We start from the raw sequence: 24,398 nt of genomic DNA on the forward strand, positions 1-24,398 counted from the left end.
AATGTTTTACTGTGTTTAGTGGTATATTATTTGTAAAACATGAAAACAATTAATATTTCGTTACTAAATGGATAAAGAATATATTTAAAAATTGTTTCTCTTTCCACCCATCCTCTTCCCCATCCCTCAACCCTAATGTTACATACAAAACACAAATTAAGTTTGTTTAAATTTGACTTAAACAATTGGTCTCATTTTGTGACAAGTTTCTCTTTCGGAAGTAATTCCCAGGGTGCTAATTTTAGTTGAGTACATAAATCACAGTGTCTATTTATTCGTTCCTGTATTGTATTATTCTCCTGCGGTACGTACATTTGAAATTATGGAACGCCGTTTACGCAACATTTCGATGATATGAATTTTATGACGCGATATGTGAATGAAATGTATCGATATGAATTTTATGACGCGATATGTGAATGAAATGCATCGATATGAATTGAATGGCGCGATATGAATGAACTGTTTTGAATTGAATGCTTTGAATTGAATGTTTTGAATAAAATGTTTTGAATGAAATGTTTTGAATGAAATGTTTTGAATGAAATGTTTTGAATAAAATGTTTTGAATGAAATGTTTTGAATGAAATGTTTTGAATGAAATGTTTTGAACGAAATGTTTTGAATGAAATGTTGTTTTGTTGTTTTTGTTTCATTCAAAACATTTCATTCAAAACATTCAATTCAAAACATTCAATTCAAAGCATTCAATTTAAAACATTTCATTCATATATCGCGCCATTCAATTCATATCGATGCATTTCATTCACATATCGCGTCATAAAATTCATATCATCGAAATGTTGCGTAAACAGCGTTCCATATGAAATCGCCAGTTTTTTAACGCTGAAATTAGTATGTATTCGAGAACCATCTGTGGGCACGACCTAGATGGTACGCGAGCGAAGCGAGCGTACCATCTAGTAACTTTAATTAACATAGCAAGTTAAAAATGGTTTCTACCTATAGTCCAGTAAAAGTATGGTTGAACCTAGAACAAATTGCAGCATAATTTGTTTTTGTTTTGTCTGGTTGATATGGTCCAAATTAACATCATATCCAAAGTTTACCAAAATCGGACATCGTGAAGTGGGTTCATTAGCATAAATTAAAAATGGCCGTCATTTACCATTTTGAAGTCCTGTATATTATCTCCTTAACGGTTGTTTACTGTAAGTGAATTACTATTAATTATTATTAATCAGATGTCAGATGCATGTTTCGAATTCATTCATAATTCATATCTTTGTTTCTTTGCAAGTACAGATCGTTTCTCATTCGAAATGCCATTGAAGATGTTGCCATTTGCTCCCCAGTGTTTTCTTTAACTACAGATTTTTCCACTATATATTGCTTCTTCTGTCTTAAAATATTTTTTTAATGATGGCAAAGTAATAGTAGGCCCCTAATAGATTTAATGCTCCATCTGCATTCAAAGTTTCGATTCCATTTCCTGAAATTTTTTGCCAAGGAAGTTAAATACTGCTTGTTGTAGAAATTTAAATACTGTAATTAAGTACCAATTATCAATTTATTCACCATTTCAAATTATTTCAAATTCATAAAGATTTATAACAAATGCTGGTGTGGATGACATAAGAACAAAGCTTGTTTACCGGTCACCGGTAGTGATGGCAAGTTAGAAAATTACCCAAACCCTTTGAATACCGTTGATATGCAGTATCTTTAACTGATGGTTCTTCATCCTTGTTGGGACAATATAATGTCCTTTATGCTCGATGAATCTTGGAAACAACATTATAATACGAGCCAAAAAAGTTGTAAACAGGTAAAATTCTGGCAATGAAATAGCAACTTTGATTACAGATGAAGATGCTCACTTGTTATACCAAAAACTGCAATATGACATTATTTATTTCATGTGTCATTTCAATTTTGGATGTTTCCATACACGTTTGATCCAAAAAAATTACTGGGGTAATAATGTTTCACAACATTAGGCGCTATATAAATCCACGATATTATTGTATGAAAACTATTAATTTGATATCTAATTATTATACTATAAATTAAACTTATATTTATGTGTGTAGGCCTACATATTACCACTAATTGCAAAGCATATATAGCTTAAAGATGTATTGTCCCTTGAAACACAAAAAAATGAAGATCAAAATATTCTAAATTTAAATTGGCCATATCAAAGTAATATTAAAGTTATTCACTTTAAGTTGAAAATTCGAGCCAAAAACAAACATTTTACGTAATTAACAGCTAAATTAATTTGATTACATTTCGTCTGGAAAATCGTCGCGAGCGAACGTAAACAAAGATTTCAAACCACGAGTATGCTTTATGCATGATGTTAATTAGGATTGTTTACAACTCGTCATGGTTGAGAAGGTGTTTTCACACAGATCGCGAGGAAGTTTTATGATTATGCATACAGAGTAGCCAAATAAGCGTGTTGCATTATGAGATATGTTTTGATCGAAAACTTTGACTGGAAGTCAAAGTTATTTTTTGGACCAAAAAACGTCTGTATTGCAGTTAAATGATTTTTTTTTCGACTTTTTTTTGGTGAAAGTTAATAACTATTATGATACTTCAAAATGACCGACTTTTTTTTCGAAATCTTTTTTTTTTTTTTTTTTGGAATTTGACAAAAGGACAATACATCTTTAATGTTTATTGCGTAATAATTGTTTAATGGGCTAGGCCGGCTATGTGCAGGTGTTCACAGGTCCCCAGGGCACAGAGAACTACATGCACAACAGGCCTATAGGATATGCCCAAAGTGAGTTTTACTCACTTGAGCTCGCCGGGATTTATGCAATTAATTCTGTTCAAAGGATAGGTGTAATTAATTAAAAATTTATGCGAGGCATCGTTTTACCATCATCAAAAAATGCGAGGCATCATTTTATCATTTCCCAAAATTTAGGATCGATTATTATTCTATGAAAACAGAACAGTATCAGCAGACATATTACAGCATTTTTATTGACAAATTAACAAATATATTGAGATTAAACGTGTTTTTCACCAATAAATGCATGAGAAATTGACGCATTCCATTTTGTTTTAGTCCCCTATTATCATTTTGCCGTGAAGCTAGTTAATTCTATTTCCTTATTCTGAATAGAAGGCATTATATATAATACTGTAGATGAAAAAACCTCAAAACGAAACCTCTACTTCCTCTGTTATCCAGTATCATTTACTACTATGGCTAATGCTATCATCTTACACTATTAATAATTTTATAAATTACAGTACCTTTTTTTGTAAACATTTTGTACTGTACTTTTATAAGTTTCACAATTTCACAACAATCATTAATATATGTTTTCTCAATTTATATATTATATTATACTGATGTCTTTATCAATTGTTGTTTGTATACATTTAACATGTTTGTTTTTTTACCAATTTTACAATCTATTTCTATTCCGAGAAATGTTTTGATATAAATACGTTGTTGTTGTATTGAATGAATTCTGTGAAGTCTTCTTGACCAACTCTTTCATTATCATTATGAACAAACAATTTGAACATTGTAGTCAACTTATACCAGCCTTATACAGGATATGACTTGAATGAAAAAAACAATCGTTACATAAAAATAAACAACAACATGATGAGTGTATACACGAATCTATTTCGATACGCTAGGCCTATTTTAAAAATATAAATAATTGATTATTAGGCCTATAATATAGCATAATAGCATGTTAAGATATGCCTCGCACCTTTTTGAAATTGTAAACTATATGCCTCGCACCTGCATATCAAGCAGAAGGTTCCGGGTTTGAATCTCGGAGAGGGCTTTTTCTCATTCTCACAGGTTTCGTCATTTTTATTTTTTCTAATTAATTAAATTTCATTATATCGGGCGGATTAGAATTTATTCTGTGATGTTTATACTGTATATATATATATTTTTCTCTTTTGTGGCGCAAACACTACTTTTATTCACATTCCTATTATCTCATGTCATTAAAAATCATATTATTTAACACATTTTTGTTAATTCCAAATGTCATCATTAACATTTTTACATTTATGAATTCCGTATTACCTCCTTTTTTCATTAATTTTCTTATATTTTTCTAAACACTTGACAATGATCATCATTATCATCTATCTCGTTTTAAAATATTTTACACATAAAGAACAATCCCTTTGTGAGTTTTTCATTTTCATTTGTTTGTTTGCCTCGCACTTTGTTACTACCCTGTGTGTGTGTGTTTAAAATAGGCGCCATCTTTGATTTCAACATGACGGCTGTTTACAACTTTAATAACAATATATTTGGAATCCTCAGTATCACAAACATAGGTACTGTATAGACATCATTTCTAACCTACTATGTTACTTATATGTTAAGTTACAAGCCAAAATACGTTTTAAATGGCGACCATCTTGAATTCCAACATGGAGGCTGAAATAGAATATTTACAACTTTAATAACAATATATTTGGAATCCTCAGTATCACAAACATAGGTATAGAAACTATTTTAAACTTGCTATGTTAATTAAAAGTCAAGTTATAAGCCAAAATACATTTAAAATGGCGGCCATCTTGGATTTCAACATGGCGGCTGAAATAGAATATTTGCAACTTTAATAACAATATAGTTGGAATCTTCACTATCACAAACATAGGTATAGAAACCATTTTTAACTTGCTACGTCACTTAAAAGTCAAGTTATAAGCCAAAATAAGTCTGAAATGGCGACCATTTTGTTTTTCACATTTTAAGGGTGAAGATCTAAAAATTGAGCTGGGTAAACAGCAAATTTGAATTCAGCACCCCAAAATTACCCTAAAACACATGTTTATTCGCTTTTAACACGAAATGCCTACAGCATCTTATTAGAGTGGAAATATGACTATCTGGACTAGTCTAATGCTGAAATCACGTGTAACTGGTGAAGACTGTGAAGAAGCTATTCATATATTCATATATAACAAGTACGAGATGATTCACCTTTTGGTAATGTTTCAATATTGGCAGTTGGAGACTTTTTTCAATTACCACCTGTAAAAGGCAGTTCATTATATAAAGAATCGCTTCAAAATATATTATGGACAGATAATTTCAAGCAAATAGATCTCGATGAGATAATGAGGCAGAAAGAAGATGCTAAATTCGCTAATTTGTTAAACAGATTACGAACAAAGGAAAAAAATCAAATTTTGTCTAATGACGATTTAGAAACGTAGACTAGTCCAGATTTGAGAAAAATGAAATGCTGTAGGCATTTCATGTTAAAAGCGAATAAACATGTGTTTTAGGGTAATTTTGGGGTGCTGAATTCAAATTTGCTGTTTACCCGGCTCAATTTTTAGATCTTCACCCTAAAAATGTGAAAAACAAAATGGCCGCCATTTCATACTTATTTTGGCTTATAACTTGACTTTTAAGTGACGTAGCAAGTTAAAAATGGTGTCTATACCTACTGTATGTTTGTGATAGTGAAGATTCCAACTATATTGTTATTAAAGTTGAAAATATTCTATTTCAGCCGCCATGTTGAAATCCAAGATGGCCGCCATCATTTTAAACGTATTTTGGCTTATCTATATATAAATTTACGTAAGGGCAAAATTCGGTAATTCGCGCGTTACTTCTAGAATGTTTACTCGATGATATATAAAGTTGGTTCGTACTTTCGGTACTGATTTTAACCACCTGATGTAACCCTGTTTACTAATTAAATTGAGTTAGATAATTAGTTATTGACAATTAAAACGAATTTAGGTTCAACGATTTGCCCCAAATAGGGGTGTTTTTCGATCGTGCTATACACTGTCTAATGGATGTCCATCTTGAAAAATACCCGCAGACAATAATACGAGGATACTTCGCATTTTCCTATCTCCTCCTACGATAATTGTTTTTAATGGCTGGAAACCGGTTGAACAGCTCGAGTACAGTATCATAATGTTGAAGACAGGCAGATTTTCTTTAAAAAATACTATTTTATAGATTTAATATACGTTTATACAAATGTATTGATTTGCGATGAATGGAACATTCCAATCTCTGTTCCACAAGTGTCTATTCCCTCAGGCGTCGTAAAGGCAAGTACTGTATACTCATAACAGAAATTCGATCCATTTTTTTTTTCAATCTGTGCTGCAGAGGTTGGATATAGATTTTTTTTTAAAAAGATAATGAGCTAGCGTTTTCAGTCGCCGTATATTATGTACAGATCTTTATTATTGCAGTTAAACCACCCACATCATCACCCTTCCCTCACTGGCATGAGTAGCGTTGTAAAGACAGTAGAGGATACTTACTTACTAACTAAGTTGAGTTAGATAATTTAATATTTATTGACGATTAAATCAAATTTATGATTTGCCCCAAATAGAGGTGGTTTTCACAAATTGTTTTACATTATATAAACATATACACGTCGTAGTGATGTATCGTTACATGTACTGTACTATTTCAATCGTCTAGGACGGTGATAGTTTCAACAAAGTATTACATCGCAATGTTTTACTGTGTTTAGTGGTATATTATTTGTAAAACATGAAAACAATTAATATTTCGTTACTAAATGGATAAAGAATATATTTAAAAATTGTTTCTCTTTCCACCCATCCTCTTCCCCATCCCTCAACCCTAATGTTACATACAAAACACAAATTAAGTTTGTTTAAATTTGACTTAAACAATTGGTCTCATTTTGTGACAAGTTTCTCTTTCGGAAGTAATTCCCAGGGTGCTAATTTTAGTTGAGTACATAAATCACAGTGTCTATTTATTCGTTCCTGTATTGTATTATTCTCCTGCGGTACGTACATTTGAAATTATGGAACGCCGTTTACGCAACATTTCGATGATATGAATTTTATGACGCGATATGTGAATGAAATGTATCGATATGAATTTTATGACGCGATATGTGAATGAAATGCATCGATATGAATTGAATGGCGCGATATGAATGAACTGTTTTGAATTGAATGCTTTGAATTGAATGTTTTGAATAAAATGTTTTGAATGAAATGTTTTGAATGAAATGTTTTGAATGAAATGTTTTGAATAAAATGTTTTGAATGAAATGTTTTGAATGAAATGTTTTGAATGAAATGTTTTGAACGAAATGTTTTGAATGAAATGTTGTTTTGTTGTTTTTGTTTCATTCAAAACATTTCATTCAAAACATTCAATTCAAAACATTCAATTCAAAGCATTCAATTTAAAACATTTCATTCATATATCGCGCCATTCAATTCATATCGATGCATTTCATTCACATATCGCGTCATAAAATTCATATCATCGAAATGTTGCGTAAACAGCGTTCCATATGAAATCGCCAGTTTTTTAACGCTGAAATTAGTATGTATTCGAGAACCATCTGTGGGCACGACCTAGATGGTACGCGAGCGAAGCGAGCGTACCATCTAGTAACTTTAATTAACATAGCAAGTTAAAAATGGTTTCTACCTATAGTCCAGTAAAAGTATGGTTGAACCTAGAACAAATTGCAGCATAATTTGTTTTTGTTTTGTCTGGTTGATATGGTCCAAATTAACATCATATCCAAAGTTTACCAAAATCGGACATCGTGAAGTGGGTTCATTAGCATAAATTAAAAATGGCCGTCATTTACCATTTTGAAGTCCTGTATATTATCTCCTTAACGGTTGTTTACTGTAAGTGAATTACTATTAATTATTATTAATCAGATGTCAGATGCATGTTTCGAATTCATTCATAATTCATATCTTTGTTTCTTTGCAAGTACAGATCGTTTCTCATTCGAAATGCCATTGAAGATGTTGCCATTTGCTCCCCAGTGTTTTCTTTAACTACAGATTTTTCCACTATATTGCTTCTTCTGTCTTAAAATATTTTTTTAATGATGGCAAAGTAATAGTAGGCCCCTAATAGATTTAATGCTCCATCTGCATTCAAAGTTTCGATTCCATTTCCTGAAATTTTTTGCCAAGGAAGTTAAATACTGCTTGTTGTAGAAATTTAAATACTGTAATTAAGTACCAATTATCAATTTATTCACCATTTCAAATTATTTCAAATTCATAAAGATTTATAACAAATGCTGGTGTGGATGACATAAGAACAAAGCTTGTTTACCGGTCACCGGTAGTGATGGCAAGTTAGAAAATTACCCAAACCCTTTGAATACCGTTGATATGCAGTATCTTTAACTGATGGTTCTTCATCCTTGTTGGGACAATATAATGTCCTTTATGCTCGATGAATCTTGGAAACAACATTATAATACGAGCCAAAAAAGTTGTAAACAGGTAAAATTCTGGCAATGAAATAGCAACTTTGATTACAGATGAAGATGCTCACTTGTTATACCAAAAACTGCAATATGACATTATTTATTTCATGTGTCATTTCAATTTTGGATGTTTCCATACACGTTTGATCCAAAAAAATTACTGGGGTAATAATGTTTCACAACATTAGGCGCTATATAAATCCACGATATTATTGTATGAAAACTATTAATTTGATATCTAATTATTATACTATAAATTAAACTTATATTTATGTGTGTAGGCCTACATATTACCACTAATTGCAAAGCATATATAGCTTAATGTTTATTGCGTAATAATTGTTTAATGGGCTAGGCCGGCTATGTGCAGGTGTTCACAGGTCCCCAGGGCACAGAGAACTACATGCACAACAGGCCTATAGGATATGCCCAAAGTGAGTTTTACTCACTTGAGCTCGCCGGGATTTATGCAATTAATTCTGTTCAAAGGATAGGTGTAATTAATTAAAAATTTATGCGAGGCATCGTTTTACCATCATCAAAAAATGCGAGGCATCATTTTATCATTTCCCAAAATTTAGGATCGATTATTATTCTATGAAAACAGAACAGTATCAGCAGACATATTACAGCATTTTTATTGACAAATTAACAAATATATTGAGATTAAACGTGTTTTTCACCAATAAATGCATAAGAAATTGACGCATTCCATTTTGTTTTAGTCCCCTATTATCATTTTGCCGTGAAGCTAGTTAATTCTATTTCCTTATTCTGAATAGAAGGCATTATATATAATACTGTAGATGAAAAAACCTCAAAACGAAACCTCTACTTCCTCTGTTATCCAGTATCATTTACTACTATGGCTAATGCTATCATCTTACACTATTAATAATTTTATAAATTACAGTACCTTTTTTTGTAAACATTTTGTACTGTACTTTTATAAGTTTCACAATTTCACAACAATCATTAATATATGGTAATATCAAAAAAAACAAAAATAAATTACACTACTTTTTAGCAGTTTTCTCAATTTATATATTATACTGATGTCTTTATCAATTGTTGTTTGTATACATGTAACATGTTTGTTTTTTTACCAATTTTACAATCTATTTCTATTCCGAGAAATGTTTTGATATAAATACGTTGTTGTTGTATTGAATGAATTCTGTGAAGTCTTCTTGACCAACTCTTTCATTATCATTATGAACAAACAATTTGAACATTGTAGTCAACTTATACCAGCCTTATACAGGATATGACTTGAATGAAAAAAACAATCGTTACATAAAAATAAACAACAACATGATGAGTGTATACACGAATCTATTTCGATACGCTAGGCCTATTTTAAAAATATAAATAATTGATTATTAGGCCTATAATATAGCATAATAGCACGTTAAGATATGCCTCGCACCTTTTTGAAATTGTAAACTATATGCCTCGCACCTGCATATCAAGCAGAAGGTTCCGGGTTTTAATCTCGGAGAGGGCTTTTTCTCATTCTCACAGGTTTCGTCATTTTTATTTTTTTCTAATTAATTAAATTTCATTATATCGGGCGGATTAGAATTAATTAATTAATTATATATGCAGTGTAGAATAGGTGAAATTATGAGATTAAGTAAGTCTTTATACATGCAGTACTCTATTCTATATGACACATAATATACACAATTCAGTACTTAAACGTATGCATCAGGTCATAGGATGTTTGCGATTTTTTTTTCATTAAATGTCGAGAAAATTACCCTTTATCACAAAAATAAAATATGATTCGTCAAAGTGACAAAATAAAATCAGTTTTATTGGAACTTGTTAAATACTATTAAATAAACACATTTGCTTTATAGGAAGGACAGATTCATGTCTTTTGTAGAAAACAATGAACAGCCAGTTAAACGAAAACAGTAAGTAAAGCTATAATTTGTTCTAAACTAAAACCTTTGAAGTCAAAATAGCTATATAGGTATTCAAGGGAAGAGTGAAATTGCAATTCGACTCTTCCCTGGGTCTTCAGAATCAGGGATGGTTAGTGGTGTTCTGTTTACATAGGGAATTGTCTACAATTTTGAAATTGAAAATTATTACAGTTTTATGTCGTGTTTATCTTTCTAATTCATTCTTTTAAATAAGATTGGTCAGTTCCTGCAGTGGTAATTGCCAGGGGTAAAGATGCTGTTAGAATATTTAAAGAAGAGTCTGAAAGTGGTATATTCTCAGTTGTGAATTCACGATGTATGTTTCTTGGGAAAGAAGGTGTTGGAAAAACTAGCTGTGTAAAGGCTATGGTTGGAGAAAGGTAACAAATAAAATGGATATATATATATATATATATACTGTATATTGTGCATCAAGAAGCATAATTCCAATAACTGTTTCCAAGGTTTGCTAGTGTAAAGCCTAGTCCACTCGTTTGAAAAGTAAAAATAAAGTTGGCTCGATAAAATGAATAAATAAATAAAGGTTTACAGTCACTTTTCATAATTTAAAAGACATTAATTTCTAAAACATTATTGTTCAACTTTACTTTACTTTATGTTATAATAGATTCAATTCTAGCGAACCGTCTACAGATGGAATTGTTACAACATGTAACTGTCAAGTAACTGGAGAGGCATTTAGCAACTGGAAAAGAATTAAAGATGTAAATGGTAAGTTATGGTAGCTATAAAAAACACATATTGGTTCTTTTGTTCGACATTTTGCTGTAATTTTAACATTTATAGTAAGTACATTAATAATACTTACGAATAAATTAACAAGTAATTATCAGATGGGACTCGAACCCACGTCCTCCATATCACTAGACTAGTTCATGAGATTTTCAATGTACTTAAGCCTGGTTTCCATTAAAATCGCTACAGCATTTCCATTAAAATCGCTACACGCGCAGTTGTCACCGACGCAATCAGGAAGGCTCCCCGATTCATCGCAGTCAAATCGGCAAAGTTCAACCATGTTCAACTTTGCCGATTGTGTCGGCGATGAATCGTATACGCGTACCAAAGAATATTTAGCGCTCGCGTACTAGATCCTCGATAAATTCTAGTGTTTCCATAGAATCTGTCGTGTAGCGATTTTATGGAAACCACGCTTTAGTATCAATTACAACCAACAACTGACCAATTACTCAACACCCTCATGCAAAGCTATTCAACAGTATGTTGATATAATAGAGGAGAGTAAAACAAATCAGCCATAGTTATTCATTCTCACCAACAACAATAAGGCAAAAAAAAAAAATTATTGTGTTGGCCACGTTTTGGGTAAATCCCAAAAATGGGTAGGTCGGTAGGAAAATTTAATTTTTTTTTTATACCAAAAAATGTGTTGGCGGCAAAAAAATAAACAATTTAGAGAAATGATAAAAAAAGACTTTTAAAACCACTTTTCATAGCACCCTAGGCTCACGCTAGCTATAAATATTGTTTCAACAAAAGTTTAAAAAAGGTTTATTAAATAAACGTATGCTTAACTTTTCTAGGCATAGGGCTAGGCCCAGCTAGCTAGGCTAGGCTCTAGCTACCATTTTTAAAGCCAAAAACAATCAAGATCGAAATAAACTATTTTCGTGTTATATGCTACATTACGCGAGTTAACATTATTCCAGATGAAAAATATTGAGTTTTATATTGTTTTATCCATACATAATTACACTGGCATTAAAGATATAACATTAAAATGCAGGCTGTTATGAGCCATATTTCGCCATAAATCACTTGACCAATAAAGGTCAAAAGGTCAAAATGCAATTTCACCAAAATACTGTACTGTTTGGTATCGTTGGATAGATTTTTTTATTCTGAATAAAGTTTTACTAATATCTATTCTATTTTACAAATGTTTATTGTCATAATTTTCCAATTATGTAAATAAATTGTTTTTAAATGTTCCTTGTTGTTTTTTCATGCTAATTACTTTCTTATTTACATACAATCTGTCTTATTGGTATATAAGTACTTTAGGCGTTCTTCTTCTGATGAGAATAGTTTCTCGAAACATGTCACATTTTGAGGCAGTTTGCCTATTCATTAAATCGCTATACTCATTTTAACAATGACAAAAGTAGTCTCCTTCGTATTAAGATAAATACGGTTTTTCTTATTGGTTTTACAATTCATTCAAATGTTTGTTTGATTTTCATTCTACTTTGTTATTGTCCATTTATATGTTTTATAGTATATTATATATTATTGTAACCCGAGTTTCTAGCAAGAAACTAAAATTTCCAAGAAGTATTAAATAATCAAATCAAGGAAAACGCCTTATAAATTAAAAATGTAGATTTATTCCTTTGACATCAACTTGTCGGAATTTACATAAAACCAATATTATTTGTTCTCAAGATAAAACATTAAAGTGTCCACAAAACTAAAAGTTTATATTAAAATTGAGTCTTCAGTTGAAACAATTCCGACTTGAAAGGTTCCACAGTAGAGTAAATGTTATCAACGAAATGTTCCGACCAATGGTGTAATAATTGCAATAATGATTCGTAAATTTCAAAAGTAGTGTTTTCTCATCTAAGAAAAGAGAAAATATATACATATACTATATAACTATAAAACAATTTAAATCAAATATCATTTGGTACATAATTACAATACCACAATGTTTGCAAAATAACCTAGGCTATGATAGACAATTAAACAAAATAAAATATAATCCGTCAATACCATCAGGTTCGATTAACACTGATTGGTATATGATTATTCACACTACTCATTAAAACAATAGTTACATTATATAGTTAGAGGTACTTCGTTTGGTAAGTATGCTAATACTTGATACCAATATAACTACATTGCAACGCAATGGATAATAGCAATAGCTATTCAAACGTGTGTCTATCAACATATTAACCTGACTATTATAAACTCAGGATGGTTAATGCATCCATTCAATAAACTAAATTATAAACTAAAAGGTAATTAAATGTATAAAAATAAATGTCGCATATAAAGCGGAAATCAAAAATAAGTGTATAATACAATAGTATCAATTCTACAATCACACTCCAATTGTCTCTAGGTCAATCAATACCAAGAGTGTACTGCCATCTAGTAAATGACCCACATTTACCAGAATCATCCTGATACACTCATAAAATTAAAAGTATTAGCAAAAGCAAGTTAATCACTTCAAGACCCTTTAACTTAAAACGGGAGAGAACAATGTGTGATTGCAGAACCTTACTTTACAGTAACATAAATTACCAAGCGCAATTGCAAATGGTATCACAAAAGTTATAAAATATAATCAAAGTTAGGTATCACATAACTAATCTAAAGCATTGAGCCAATGCAAACATAATGCATAAACCTAATCTTCATAAGCTTAAATCTCAAATTAAGTTATATTAACACATTTGTTAAACATAAAATAATATAATTGATAGTTCTTACCTAAGAAAAGAGCCAAAATATGAAAAAGTGACTTCCTTTAAAGTTGTTAAAAATGTATAGATGTTTCTTGTGAGCAGGCACAAGTGGAAGTGATGTATAATCATCAGAAATGAGGTATAATCACCTTAGTTGCCTAGCAACTTGGCAAAACACATTCCTTACTTCCCAAACAGTGGTCACTTTGACCCACTTGGGGTAACCTTTGTTGCAATTAAGCTGCATTCTTTTCTACTGACCTATAAACTATATTTATATACATTGTAAAAACAGATACATTCAAATGAATAAAATCAAACAGAAAGATATAAGAAAGATATAAATGGTAAAATATATTCATAAAAAATCATAGGGTTACAACCTCCCCTCTTGAACTCTGCGTTGTCCCTAACGCACTTAAAGAATTTGCCAGACCATAGAGACTGGTGGCTACTCTGCTATACCAGGTTGGATTTCCAAGATGATCATAGTTGAGTCTTCGAGGCACTTGACGGTTTCTGACTGGCCTGCTGTATTCCTCCGTTTTTACAGTGATGTCGTCACCTTGTTCTGTAACACTTTCTGGTTCATTGGTTGTTTGATCACCATCATCAGACTCAGACCTCGTTGTTGTGTTAGTATCACCACTAGCTGTGTCTGCAGTTTCTACAGGCACTTCAGTATTGTTTTCACACTGAACTCGCTCCTCTTGTCCACTACTAAAATCTGTGATTTTCTTTATAAGTGTTCTAGGCGTGTATTCAGAGGCATCCATATTTGGAAATGTAAAAGGTACTATTATAGGCCTACTTGGAGTTTCTTGTAGATACGGTGGTGTAAGTGAACCCGCTATGCTGCTATCCTCTATTTCAGAATTATCATTTTGTACAGGAGTAGCATTGAGAACATCAATGTGCTCAGTTTCACTGGCCTGATCATTTGCATTATCTACAGGAACTGATATAGTTACATCTACAACAGATTCATCATCTTCATCACTGGAACAAGAATTTTCATTCTCGGTTGTATTCTTTGTTTGTGATCGGGTTTTTTGTCTTCTAGCCTTTTCTGGAACTGGACTGGGTTGTCTCACTTCTGTGATGTAACCAACAGGAAGAATATGATCCCGATGCAAAGTTTTAGCTTGTTCATTACCTTTTTCTGGTTTAAGTCTGTAAACTGGAAGGTCTGCAAATTTCTCTATAATAATAAAAGGTTCAGGTTTCCAACGGTCTGCAAGCTTATTCTTTCCTTTAAGTCCTAAGTTTCTGACTAGAACTCGGTCTCCTGGTTGCAGAACTGCATTAGCTATACGGACTTTCTTATCGTACCTCCTTTTGTTAGCATGCCCAGCCTTTTCTGACTCATTTCTTGCCATATCATAAGCTTTCTCAAGACCTTGACGAAGATCTTCCACATATTTGCTATGACTACGATTTTGGTTTCCATCAGGGTGCAAGTCGAAACAAATATCAACTGGCAAGCGAGCTTCCCTTCCAAACATAAGAAAATAGGGTGAAAATCCGGTACTGTCATGCTTCGTGCAATTATATGCATGCACTAACGAGCTGACATGCTTACTCCAATTTACTTTCTTTTCATTTTCTAATGTTCCCAGCATGTTTAATAGTGTTCGGTTAAATCTCTCAGGTTGTGGATCTCCTTGTGGGTGATAAGGAGTGGTATGTGATTTGTGAATTCCTAATAGACCAGTGAGTTCTTTGATCACTTTACTTTCAAATTCTGGTCCTTGATCAGAGTGGAGCCTTTTTGGTAGCCCATAGTGTTGAAAGTATTGTTGCCATAATACCTTCGCAACTGTAAGTGCTGTTTGGTCCTTTGTCGGAAAAGCTTGGGCATACCTGGTGAAATGATCGGTCACTACCAGTATCGACTTCTTACCACTGCTATCTGGCTCAAGAGACAGAAAGTCCATACAGACCAACTCCATAGGTCCATTTGTTTTAATATTGTGTAGCGGTGCACTTTTTGAAGGCAAAGATTTACGTGCTAGGCAACGACCACAATGCTTGACCCACTCTACCACCTCTGTTGACATCTTCGGCCAATAGAATCTCTCTCTAACTAACGCTACTGTGCGTTCAGTGCCATGATGTCCTAAGTCATTATGGAGCATTGTCAAAGCCTTCACTCGGTAAGCCTTTGGTAAAAGGAGTTGTTCAATTTTACTACCGTCTTGAGGTCTGGTAATAATACGGTACAGTACATTATCTTTCAATGTTAATTTGGCATATTCTCTGCAATAACGAGTAAGTTCCTTCGACGCGTTGTTTGTTATCTTTGGCTTCTGACCTGATTTTACCATTTCTTTCAGTTCCTTTAACACATAATCAGCATCCTGTGCTTCACTCCAGTTAATAACATCAGTGAGGGATGTTTCATTACTATACATCTCTGGAATACACTGACTACTACCACCAAGACAATATGCATAAGGTAGTGTGTCACTTGAATTGGTAACAGCTGAACGTACCCCATATACCGCATTTATGACTTCTTTAGGTGAGATTTCACTCACTCGCGTTTGTAGATTCTCTTTAATTCTCATCTGATCAACTTCATCTGCCGCATTAGTTGTGAACAATTTCTGAAGCTGAATTTCTGGCTGAACGTGTTAGGATCCCTGTACAATGTGAAGTGACATCTGCTTTGTGTTCTTTTATCCTTGTGGATAAGGTTCTAGCTGTTTCTCCTATATATGCTTTTTCGCAGTTGTTGCAATTTACTTGGTATATTACACCAGATTTGTCATCATTTTTTATTATTTCAGCCAGAAATTCAGCTTCAGAAATTGTTCACAACTCAGCTATCACCGATCACATGACCACTCACACTCACTTACCAAATTGGAACGTAAAAATACTAGGCACGGAATCTTCATGGAAAGACAGAAAAATAAAAGAATCAATAAAAATAAGAAAACATGGTAACACTATGAACAGAGATGACGGCGGTTTGGAACTCCCAAAATTGTACAATAACTTACTAAAGAGGAGGCCCCGACAATCCCATTTGGGAAAACCTGAACGATCTATAGATGGCGCTATACCATATACGAAATCTAATGGTAACAAGTCCAAGTCACAGAGACTCACTCATGATTAAGCTGCGTCGTTGACCAGCGAAAGCTAGAGTAAAAAACGTAAGCTTTACGATTTTTATTTGACTTTGGATCATCCAAAAGAAAATTTACTTGAATACTATACAGTGATCCAGATGAACCTTTTTACTAAGGAAAAGCAACATAATGCAAACATCTTAATGCAGACATTGATAAACAATCTTGCCCACCCACTGCACCCAGCTGCATTACATTGTAGGTACAGTGGAAAATAATAAAAAGTAAAGGAAAAGAAAACATATCTAAAACATGACAGGGTTACATCACGTATACAGTATATTTTACCATAAAGTTTAAGAAAAATAGGTTTCCCCAGGGCTCAGACCAGGAACCTTCTGCGTGTTAAACAGGCTTGATAACCACCACACTACGAAACCTCTTACACCACCAAAAATGTGGGTTACACAACGTTTTTTAATCCATTTACATTACAAATAAATATGGTAATAAGCACAAAGCAAAAAAAAAATGTGTAAAAGTTATAATTACCGATTACACAAAATAAGTATGTGAGAAAATAATAAAAATAAGATATACTGTGTATATCATATTGCATACAGTACTTTTCACCATAAAGTTTAAAAAAAAAGGTTTCACCCGGGCTCGAACCGGGTACCTTCTGCGTGTTAAGCAAACGTGATACCCACTATGCCAAGATTCCGCATATAACTACATGACGCTGTGGTGTGTGTCACACATTGTGGGTTCTTAATTAAACAAATTAATTAACAAACAAAAAAGCACGAATGTGCGATACTCGGGGTACTGCAAATGAAGCTGTAATGACGTCATAAGACGGGATGTGACGTCACATACACATCAATAACCTACCAAATACGGCTATATGGTACCATCTTCGAGACGTCATATTTCTGCATCCGGGTTGAAAATAAAAAATCCGGCTCTATAGCTTTGAGGACATGTGCCTGTAGTATATTCATGCCAAATCCCAGCTCAATACTACAACGAATAAGGGAGGAGTAGTACTTTAAAAATCGCACTTTTTACTCAATACTGTCCAGATGGAGGAAGAAGAGGGGGAGAAAATGAGTAAGTCCTAGACTCGGGTACCCCGAGTAAAAATTGCATCTTATAATTTGAAAACATCGGGCCTAGAGGCTTAAAAAAGTGGTTAATTGGGGTGGGTGAGTGGTGTGTGTCCGCAAGCGTAGACCATTTTCAGTCGCGAAAATCAGTATACCTCGCAAGTGTATGTATGCTTACCATCTGGACTTTGAGTATGGTGAGAAGTTCATGACATACAGGACATTGAAAACATAATAACTAAACTATAATAAGATGTTGTTGGCTAAGCGAAAATAGCATGTTTTTGTTTAGTAATGTATGAAATATTTATTTTAGGTGCCCCACGGTACAGAGGGTTAATCGTAAATTAAAAAATTGGTGAACATACGAATAATTAACATAACTTGTTTTTGCTGTAGCGTATGTCGATACACAGTACACAAAGTAACACGAACGATTCGTACAAAGGCAAGACAAGTGCATTCTTTCGTTTAGTAGTTAGATCGCTGGCAATAATGAATGCATAAAGTGCATAATAATAGCCCTCTGACGTACTCACGGTCAATTGAACGTCGCGGTTTTCTAGGTGCTGAAGCTACAAAGTGAACGTGAACAATGTGCAGTATATTATATTCCCCGACAAAAATTTGGTGGGAGAGCTAGTCTCCCTGGCAAGGGGGGCTTGAGCCCGTAGCTCGAACTAGCACTTTTTGAAGTCGAAGTTCGAACTACGACTAAAGTCTGGTTTAAAGAATACGGGCGTATCACTGTACTATCAGACTAATATACCTTTTTTTTATTTTCACGTCAGACATGTTTTGTTCAAAGATATTCAGCAGCTTAACTTCTGTGACCTTTGTAACAGACATTAGTAGGTTTGAAATTACCTTTTAACTCAAGTTTATTGAACAATTCATGTGCTATTAAACGAAAGGCCTGAAAGGTAAGTGATAACATAGGCAGAATTTGAGCAAAAGATAGTTATCACCCTTGTAGTGTGTGCACCAAGATTAGCTTTTAAGCCTCTGAATTTCGAATTAAAATCTGTAATTTTATTGTATTGCAATTTTTGCTGTAAAAATAAAATACTTGAGAAACACACAATGGATGCGACTGGTTGCCATAAACAAACATTTCCAAACAAAGTATTGCTATTCGTGTAATTGTCATAAAACAACGCACAATTCTGTAAGTCAAATGAAATGTTAAATAAATAATAATATAAAAACTCACACTACAACTGAATCTGAACAACAGAATTGTTGGTACCGTACCCTGGAAACAATCCTCCATCCACTGGTAAATCAGTCCGACTGAACAGCTCTACATCAACAGACGCTACTTGACTATAGGGTGTTTATAATTGTCACTGCTTCTGTGCGTCACATGACTTCCTAATCAGTCTTGCATGCTAGCCTATAATAGAAAATATAAATGGGGTTTACCTATCTATCGTTTTCAAACTTCATATAAACAAAGATAGTGTTAGGAAGATATCATAAATCCTATTCAACCAATGTAAACGAATGAATTATGGGCTGAGCCAGAGCCATATATAAAGAGTTACGACATTGGGTTAAACTTAAAAGTCATGTGATAATGATATACAGATCAAATTGTGTCAAAATTATCTCCATTAACGCATGTAAAGTATAGATTAGGAGCAACAAATACTTTAAACGTTTTCTTATATTTTTAAAAATGTAATTGAATTTTTTGACGGTAAATTATTGATGTGCACAGTGGCGTATCCAGGATTTTGAAGTTGGGGGGGCCGGGAATTGCCAATTTGCCGACAAAATTAGTGTCATTACCTGTATACACTTGATCAATATATGTTCTAGGATTGCATAGTCATGTTGTCTTTTAGGGATAACGATGCAAAATTAAAACCAAATTAAACATCTGTTAGTCAGTTGTATTAATAAACAATAAAGAAAGAATTACGAAAATCTGACTTGTAGTTTTTGAAAAATATAGGGTCTAAAACATCGCCGAAAATGATCGTTTTTAGCCATGAAAGTAAAACAATTTTCGGCCTCAGTCGACAATTCTATTAACTACGCCATTTTTGGTTACAATAATTACATATAATTACGTTTTTTAATAATTTATTTTATATATCACCATTGGAAATATCAAGTAAACATGTTATCAAATGCTTATAAAATATATAAAGTTGTTTACTTAACGGAATTCGGACAAATTCATTGCTCTAACTTTGTGTAGTAATGATCAGAGAGATGACTTCATGGTACACGCGTGAGAGAAAACATTCCGCTGCGGGTGATTCGCATCCACCAATTAAATCAGCCAGAATCCAAAATCATTCAACCGTGAACAATGCCAATCACAAGAAAGCTCAGATTTGATTGGCTTACGATGACATCATATCACAAAATGGTGGTTTTGTAGTTGAGTCTCACGGAATATTCTGTTCCAAAAATGAAATACATGGATATTTTTTATGGTATGTGTTTTCGGGTTTTTGGCACTTATAATAACAATATCTTAGAGAAAAAAGCACATGGCATGTGGAACTATATAATCTTAGCGTAGGAAGACATACAAATCCCAAGTCATGAGAGGCTCAACAAGGTTGAATAGGTGTAATGATATTACATTACAAGTGACTGAACTTACAGGTTCAACAGGTCCACACACCTTACTGGTATCTAGGTTAGCTATCCTCATAGCCATGACAACCACATACCAGACGTATTAGTAATGATAACTAATGTTTCATAACCACTTGCTATATTGCTGAGCTACAATAAACATCTACCAAACCAAACTAACGTCTTCGTTCATTTATATATTATATTGTTGTGTACAAACAAAGACATAACATCACATGGTGTCAGAAATTCGAACCAATTTAATGTGGATATATTTTATGTTATCATCGGATTAATTTTTTCATTGGCATATTGAAGTTAGACCTCTGTTTTCTTCGGATCTTTGGACTCTTCTTGCTTCAGTGGATAATATCAAGGTCTGTGAGTAACTTTATTTTATAACACATTAACAATGGCCGACAAGAATAAACCAGCAATGGACTGGGCATCACCAGATTTGTTGAGAGAATTTAAACGGTTCAAACAACACTGTCAATTCACGTTTGATGGTCCTTTAGACGCAAAGACGGAAATACAAAAAGTTAACTATTTAATGACTTGTATTGGGGACCGTGGACGAGAAATATATGGGACATTTGTATGGGCCGCAGCTCAGCCCGAAAATGGTGACCAAGCAGCAATACCTGCAGAAAACGAGATGCTGAGTGGGGTTTTAAATAAGTTTGAAAATTACCTAAAACCCAAGCGAAACGTGATCAAGGCAACAAAAGATGCCAGCACAAAAGTGAAAATTTTAATGACTTTTTGACGGACATTAGAATTCTTGTAAAATTGTGCGACTATGGCGATCTAGAGGAAAGGATGTTGCGCGATGCTATTGTACTGAAAGCCATTCATCCCAGAGTCAAGGAAAAGTGTATGGATGAAGGGGACAATCTAACCCTGGACAAGGCAATCAGCATTGCACAAAATCAAGAAGTTAGTGATGACACGTTGCAAGCACCGGCAAGTCAACTAAATGCATTGAGCATGAATAATCATAGTAACTCAAAAAGGAGCACTACTAAACACTTTGACTGCAGAAGGTGTGCCACAAAACATGGACCAAAATCATGTCCAGCATTTGGTAAAATATGTGACAAATGCAACGGGCGCAATCACTTCGGAAAATGCTGCACAACGAAAATAAGCTACGCAAAGAAACACGCAAAAGATGATAAACACAAATATCACAGCAAAAGCTTTAAAAGAGCGAATGTGGTTGTAGCATCGGAATCGGAATCTGAGGAGGAAACCTTTCTATTGAACACAATTGAAATAGAGTGTAACGCCATTTCAAAACCCTCCCATGGATTTTTCTGTCAACTTGACATAAACAACAACAAAGTTGTATTTCTACTTGACAGTGGGGCAAAAGTTAACATATTGCCATACACGGAATACAGCAAACTGAACAGCAAACCACTCCTCATTCCCGTAAGTACGCCAGTCAAGAGCTACTCCGATGCTGCTATCCCAATTTTAGGGAAATGCAACCTGGACATAGCGTACAGTAAGGATCGTAAAGGAACATTTGCAGTATACATAGTTGATGACAAATTGACAAATTATAAACCACTATTAAGTGCCGATACATGTTTGCAGCTGCAACTAATAATACCGAACTTTGAGGAAGCGTCACTGAATACAGTGGAACGAAACACCACTAACGGCATTCATCATGTACAAGATATTGTAAACAAACACGATAATGTCTTCAAAGGTCTTGGGTGCTTACCAAGGAAGTATCACATACACACTGACAAATCGATTCCACCAGTTCAAAGTCCTTGTCGGAAAATACCCTTCAAGATAAGAGATAAAGTTAAAATGGAACTTGATCGCATGGAACAGCTTGGTGTGATAGAAAAAATTCAGGAACCAACTGAATGGGTAAGCAACATCGTTACCGTGAACAAACGGAATGGTGACATTCGCCTATGCCTTGACCCTAGAAATCTCAATAAAGCCATAAAGCGTGAACACTTCAAGCTACCGTCAAGGGAAGAAATTATGGCCGAATTCGCTGATGCTAAATTTTTTACAAAACTAGATTTCACATCAGGATATTGGCAGCAACCTCTCGATGACGAAAGTGCTCAACTAACATGCTTTATTACACCTGTGGGACGTTACATCTTCAAACGTTTACCATTTGGAATTAACTGCGCAAGCGAAGGGTTCCAAGTGGCAATTAGCAACTTGTTGGAAAACATACCACGAGTAAACTCAATGCAAGATGACATCATCATATCATCTAAAACAATTGAAGATCATAGAGACAAATTAAGCCAAGTACTTGACATCATAGAGAAGAACGGCATAAAGCTAAACAAACGAAAATGTGAGTTCTGTGTCAAGCAAGTTGTATTCCTTGGTGATTTACTCACAGATAAAGGCATAAAGCCAGATCCAGAGAAAATTAAGGCAATAACAAATATGCCACAACCCTCAACCAAGCTCGAGATGCAACGATACTTAGGCATGGTCACATACCTAGCAAAGTTCGTACCAGACTTATCAAACATAACTGCTCCGCTAAGAGAGTTGACGAAAGATAACGTAGTCTGGGTATGGCAAACATCCCAAGATAATGCTTGGAGAGAAGTTAACAAGCTGCTGACAACTGCGCCAGTTTTGCAATTCTATGATCCAAACAAGCAATGCAAAGTCAGTGCGGATGCATCAAAGGATGGCATCGGAGCTGTTCTACTCCAACAACACAATGATAGATGGGCGCCAATAGCATATGCCTCAAGAGCAATGACCTCAGCAGAAACAAGGTACGCACAAATTGAAAAAGAGTGCCTAGCCACAATGTTTGCATGTGAAAGATTCCACCAATTTCTTTATGGACAATCAGTTATATGCGAGACTGATCACAAGCCACTTGTATCAATTTTCTCGAAACCGCTAGCTGATGGACCTCTGCGTCTACAAAGAATGCGATTGCGTCTGCAAAAGTACGACATAAAGATAATCTATGTACCTGGAAAATCACTCCAAACAGCGGATACTCTTTCACGAGCAGTTGACGCGACATACCAACTGTCGTCAGAGCAACAATTTAATGATGACATTGATATGTATGTACAATCAATAATTGCAGCGTTACCTACTACTGACAAAAAACTCAAGGAAATTGAAGTTGAGTCAGGCAACGATGAAGCGATAAGAGAACTGAATCGCACAATTCAACAAGGATGGCCTAACAAGCGAAACAAATGCCACCCAGCAACACGAGATTACTGGAATTATCGTGATGAGCTATCAATAAAAGGCGATCTCGTATTCAAAGGTGATCGAATCGTAATACCTGCTAAAATGACAAAGGACATGCTTAAGCAAATCCATACTGGACACTTGGGTATCGAAAAATGCAGGAGACGGGCTAGACAAGTAATATTCTGGCCAAACATCAACAAGGACATAGATGACAAAGTAAAATCTTGTCCGACATGCCAGAAACACCAACCAATGCAACCAAAGGAACCAATGGTATATGCAGCCGATAACACCCAACCATGGCAAAAAATTGGGGTTGATCTTTTCACGGTAAACAATAACAATTACATCACATGTGTTGACTATTATTCTCAATACATTGAAGTTCGTCAACTAACAAGTTCATCTTCAGCAGCTGTAATCAACATACTGAAATCATGGTTTGCGATACATGGTACACCATTTGTACTCTTTTCTGATAATGGTCCACAATTCGTCAGTGAAGAATTTCGGAAATTCACCAACGAATGGAACTTTGAACATACAACTTCCAGTCCATATTTTGCGCAGTCAAATGGACAAGCTGAAAATGCAGTAAAGATAGTCAAACGAATTATCAAGAAATGTACAGAGACAAAGGAAGATATATACTTAGCACTACAGATATATCGTGCTACACCACTCGAGCATGGACTTAGTCCAGCAGAAATGATGTTCTCAAGGAAAATCAGATCAAACCTCCCAGTTA

At 34.0% G+C, this 24,398-nt stretch overlaps 1 protein-coding gene across 1 annotated transcript; it reads right to left on the minus strand.

The window, feature by feature from the left end:
• Positions 1-12,523: 12,523 nt before the first annotated feature.
• Positions 12,524-16,424, minus strand: LOC144837769 (uncharacterized). Its single transcript, XM_078693011.1, has 2 exons — positions 13,664-16,424; positions 12,524-12,781 (listed from the first exon to the last, which is right to left on the minus strand). Exon 1 carries the CDS (start codon positions 16,206-16,208, stop codon positions 14,007-14,009), a length of 2,202 nt encoding a protein of 733 aa, XP_078549137.1. The 5' UTR covers positions 16,209-16,424; the 3' UTR covers positions 12,524-12,781; positions 13,664-14,006.
• Between the last annotated feature and the right edge of the window lie 7,974 nt (positions 16,425-24,398).

The sequence above is a fragment of the Antedon bifida genome, chromosome 3, assembly GCF_963402885.1.
Source record: "Antedon bifida chromosome 3, ecAntBifi1.1, whole genome shotgun sequence".
Taxonomy (NCBI): Eukaryota; Metazoa; Echinodermata; class Crinoidea; order Comatulida; family Antedonidae; genus Antedon; species Antedon bifida.